Here is a 5147-nt window from a genome sequence, read left to right as displayed (position 1 = left end):
AGTGACCTGCTGGCGATTACTGCTGGAGATGCACTCCCCTGCTACAGAGCTTGTGTTTCTTCTCTGAAGCTTTACAGTGCAACAAACTTACAAAGCACACAGTTCAAATACATCTGCAAGTTCTTCTGGAATTTAAAAAAAATTGCAATAAAAATACCAGAGAAACCTCCAAATCACAGGAATTTTAAATATACCATTATAATGGTAAGCTCTAATTGTTCCACTGAGGACTCCTTTAAATATACTTTATATGGGTGTATCTTTAGTATGGTGTTTGTTCTTGGCCTCATAGCAAACTGTGTTGCTATCTACATTTTTACTTGTACATTAAAAGTGCGAAATGAGACTACAACTTACATGCTTAATTTAGCAATATCGGATCTGCTTTTTGTGTTTACATTACCCTTCAGGATTTATTACTTTGTAGCGAGAAACTGGCCATTTGGAGACATTCTCTGCAAGATTTCTGTCACCCTCTTTTATACAAATATGTATGGGAGCATTTTATTTCTGACCTGCATAAGCGTAGATCGCTTTTTAGCTATAGTACACCCCTTTCAATCTAAGACTCTCCGAACCAAAAGGAACGCAAAAATTGTCTGCGCTGCAGTATGGATAACCGTGTTAGCAGGCAGCACACCAGCAAGCTTTTTCCAGTCTACTAACCGCCGTAATAATACTGAACAAAGAACGTGTTTTGAAAACTTTTCAGAGGACACATGGAAAACCTACCTATCCCGGATTGTTATCTTCATTGAAATAGTTGGGTTTTTTATTCCACTCATCTTGAACATGACCTGCTCTACTATGGTCTTACGGACTTTGAATAAACCGCTTACATTAAGTCGGAATAAATTAAGCAAGAAAAAGGTACTCAAAATGATTTTTGTCCATTTGGTGATATTCTGCTTCTGCTTTGTGCCTTATAACGTTACCTTAATACTTTACTCCCTTATGAGAACACAGACCTGGATTAATTGTTCAGTGGTAACTGCAGTCAGGACTATGTACCCCATCACTCTGTGCATTGCCGTTTCAAACTGCTGTTTTGACCCTATAGTCTATTACTTTACGTCAGATACAATTCAAAATTCAATAAAAAAGAACCGGTCCACTAGACCACGGGACATCAGATTCTCCGAAAGGCCAGTTTCGGAAAACTTCATTCAACACAGCCTTCAGACCATAAAAATGAAAATATTTGACAGTGACTCTACAATATAAGCTGTATTAAAAGACTACTGGGACTAAACTGGAATTAGAAGCCTGCACATTTCTTCAGCTGTGGAAATATATTCTGATATGTAAAAGTAACACTTCCTTCACATCAGAAAAGTTTATAAGACTGTAAAAGTGTTAAGCATAATAGTACACAGAAAAAGTATTTTAAGAATTTATTATGTCAGATGTCTGTTCTGACAGGTTGTATGTTAGAAACGAACTTTTGGTTTCAGATTAGGTTAACCGAAGTCCAAAGACTGTCTGTCAAGTCAAAAACAAAGGAAAAAGTAGGTGGGTTTTTTTCTGAAGTTAAAACAATTGCTCATTTTTTATAATGATATAGGTTTCCAAGTTGCTGAGGACGGGGGTGAGACTGACTGGTCTACACTGCAGGACCCAGTTGCCGCGGAAAACAGCACCATGTTGATCATACCACTTCAGCTACTGTGCCTGCTCCGGAGCTTCTGCTTCTCTATCTTACTCCTCCCTCCTGTCTCTCTCCCTGCACCTTCCTTCTTAGGGACCATTACATTCATAGGAAGCTTCAGTCAATGGGCTGCAAGAACTTCATTTCTCCCAGGTTTATCTGATAAAATATATGCTCTCTCCACAAGCCTGGCCCCCATAAAGCAATTAAATCTTCTGGTAGTTTAGAGCATCTGGAAACAACTCAGACAAACTGGTTTTTCTTCTCACCTCTGTCTCAGATGTCTGTGTAATTATAACAAAATAACCTCTGATGACTGAGTTAGTGCTTTAGGTACAGTACCACTTCATTAAACTCTTTTCTGAGAAGTTCTTCAACTCAACATGACTTTTGAGCAAAACAACATCCTCCAAATAAGGTAATTCAATCTCAAGGTAGTAGTCTCTTAGAAAAACATGACCTTTGCTAACTAGAAATGAGCATGTGCACCAACCCAAATATTTCTTCTAGGAAACTATTTGGTGTCCCATAAAGAAATTTAAGACATGGTAGTTTTTAGAGTGAAACTTCCTCTCAATCTTTGAGTATTTTTAACATGAGCATTTAAAATTTCAAATGCTATTTTCTTGCAAACTTTATAAAGTATAAAAATAAATTACTTGGGGCTACGTGCTGGCAAAATTAATCGAGACACTTTGAAAAGTTAAAGCCGTGTAAAAGGAGAAATCTACATATATTACTGTTACAAACAGAAATATATAGACAAGAGTGCTTTAAGACGTCCTGCTATGTATGTTTCCCAGCTATTAGAACATTGTGTACATTTTTCTCAAAATTAATTTAACATCGCTGTAAAATTAAATAAATATTTAAAAAGTAAAAATAAGTAGTAAGTGTTGGTTTTTCCTCCCCAAAAACAATGGAGTCAAGAATAAGAACTGAGTTAAAATGAATTTGCACTTTAGATTTTGGGCAGTGAGTTGCAACACAGCTATAGCACTGAGGCATTTTTACTTCAGGGCAGTATACGGAAGCGCAAATCAATGTTGGAGAAAATGCATATTGAGCTGTCAGAGTATGTATGTTATCCGATTGAATTTACTTCCCTTTCCGAAGCTTTTGCTTAATTGTTATAAATCAACTGTACATTGCCTAGTACTACTGGAAAACTGAGTTACTCAAAGACTGCTAGAAACTAATGCCGACTGAATTTTAAATTTAACAGCATTTTAAATCTTTATCCACACAACTTATGAAAGGAAAATTCAAATGGTATGAGCTTAAGCTACAAAGATAGCATAGATATAAATGTCTGCATAATATCTGAAAATAGGCAGTTATCTTAGTCGGGAATCCTAAACTCCTCTGATTCATATACAACTTCAGAAAAATGCACGAAACCCCCAGCATGAGTAGAAATTCTGTACGTATTCCATATGCCACTGACTGACAAATCCAAAGGTCAAAAGCCGGATAGGCATCTCTAATGTCTCAATGCATCTCTCTCTAAAGAGCCTGTTTAATATTAGACTGCCTCCAAAGACTTTGAGACTAAAGCCCTTCATGTCACTGCTGGGCTATGTTCCTAGGCTACTACTCTCCCCAAGCTTGCCAAAGCTGTTACTTGGTTGAGTGACAACTTGTTCAGCAACAGCAGCCAACACCCCGGAGCCTCACCCTGGTAAAGAGAAGCTGCTCTTTCTGAGATCATGAAACTGCAGGGGGAAGGAGAGGGGAAGGAAAAAAAAAAAAAAAAAAAAAAAAAAAAAAAATCACTGACTTAAAAGCAGAACAAGCAGATAAAGTCGCATGTAGGGGTACTCCCCTTTAAACCAGTCTTTCCTTGGTGTATTAGCTCAAAGAGCCTGGGGAAGCATGCAGAGTAGCTCTTTCTGCCTTGCACTCACTCTCCAGGGCAGTAGCTTCTGCTTTTTGCGATAGCGTAGCGCAACACAGTACAATAGCTTTCTGACCAGTTAACAGCTTGCTATCTCGAAACTGTTTGAGGAAGCTTTATATTCTTTGTAATCAAACACACTTCACTCTTTCCCGGGGGGGGGGACACGGGGACGACACACAAAACATCGAAACTGTTTGAGGAAGCTTTATATTCTTTGTAATCAAACACACTTCACTCTTTCCCGGGGGGGGGGACACGGGGACGACACACACAAAACAAACCAAAAAAGAACACAGTCAAAAAAGCTACATCTGTAATTTAGAGAATCTGACCATTACTTGAGAAATTCCTGGTCTGACTGATTCAGAAGAGGGGGAGTGAACCTGTACCTCCCACAACAAGCTGATATAAAGCCAAGCTACCAGCTATTCAGGACTGGACAAGGTTTTCTCCACCTTTTCTGGTTCTGCAACACGATCATCCTGAACAGCTGTGGATGGAGCAATGTTTTCACTGGTACATTTCTGAATAGCCGCACTCCTTCCCTCTGCTCCTGCCTTTGATACCGACTCTTCTGTCCCTCTGGTAAGAGCTTATGCCAAAATTTCAATCTAGATGAGAAGTTATGCTCCTAAGTCATGCCTAGGCATCTCAAATAAAAATGGTTTATATTGTCAGAGCTCCTGAGCATCTGAATGTGTGGCATCCAGTACTTCCTAAAAGTACATTATTTTTACTCATATGCCTATGCAGGGGGGGTTAGAAGTTCAGTTTTAGCATCAAAACTTATAAATTTGTTCTCTGTAGCCTGGTTTCTTCATCTACAGAGTGATGGTTTTGATCTAAACCAGGGTAGGCAGCCATTGATAACTAGATAATTAACCAGCAGTTTCAAAAGACAAGGAAAAAGAAACAAACTTTCTATCAACACTTCTGATTTTCCTCAACATACCATTACTTTAAAAGCAAAAGATTTTCTATTTTATACTTTTTATATTCAGCTTGAAATTTTAATTTCTGGCTTTCTCAGGAACAGAACACAAGTCAATATACATGTCTCTGACATTTAAAGAAATACCAAGTCAAATACTTCTTTACATTTTTCATCTAAAGGTGCTTAAAAAAAAATATAGAGGATACTTCACACAGGTAAGAAATCCTTAACTGGAGTCAACCTCCAAACTTTTATTTCTTAAGAAAGTAACCTCAGTCATAGAAATGCAAAGGTTGAAAAAGAGCTCGCGAGATCAGGTAGAAGATACAAATGCCTGTACTGGATCAGACCCCAGATATTCAGCTAATCTACAGTCCTGCCTCCAACATTTGGCCAAGGCTGGATGCCTGGGGAAGAAGATAACAGTAGGCAAGGCATACAAGGCTTTCTCTCCTCCAAGTGCTGTCCCACTTCACCAGCTGTATCTCAGGACTTTCTGGGTCAGATGTGTTTGTGTGTTCAGCAACACTGAAATTTTTTCTTCTGTGAGCTTGTCCTGCCTCCCTTTGAATTCGTGTAAACTTTTTAACATCCACAGCATTCTGCAGTAAAAAGTTCACGGGGGGTTGGGGGACAAAACTAAAAAAAACAAACCTCCTTTTGTT

General features: G+C 38.5%; 1 protein-coding gene across 1 annotated transcript; it reads left to right on the top strand.

The window, feature by feature from the left end:
* The first annotated feature begins 201 nt into the window (after positions 1-201).
* LPAR6 (lysophosphatidic acid receptor 6) lies at positions 202-3247 on the top strand. The gene has a single exon (XM_009284906.2). It carries the CDS (start codon positions 202-204, stop codon positions 1222-1224), a length of 1023 nt encoding a protein of 340 aa, XP_009283181.1. The 3' UTR covers positions 1225-3247.
* Positions 3248-5147: the final 1900 nt, after the last annotated feature.

Source organism: Aptenodytes forsteri, unplaced genomic scaffold, assembly GCF_000699145.1.
Source record: "Aptenodytes forsteri isolate BGI_AS27 unplaced genomic scaffold, ASM69914v1 Scaffold199, whole genome shotgun sequence".
Lineage (NCBI taxonomy): Eukaryota > Metazoa > Chordata > Aves > Sphenisciformes > Spheniscidae > Aptenodytes > Aptenodytes forsteri.
This window is presented reverse-complemented; position numbering and strand designations above follow the sequence as displayed.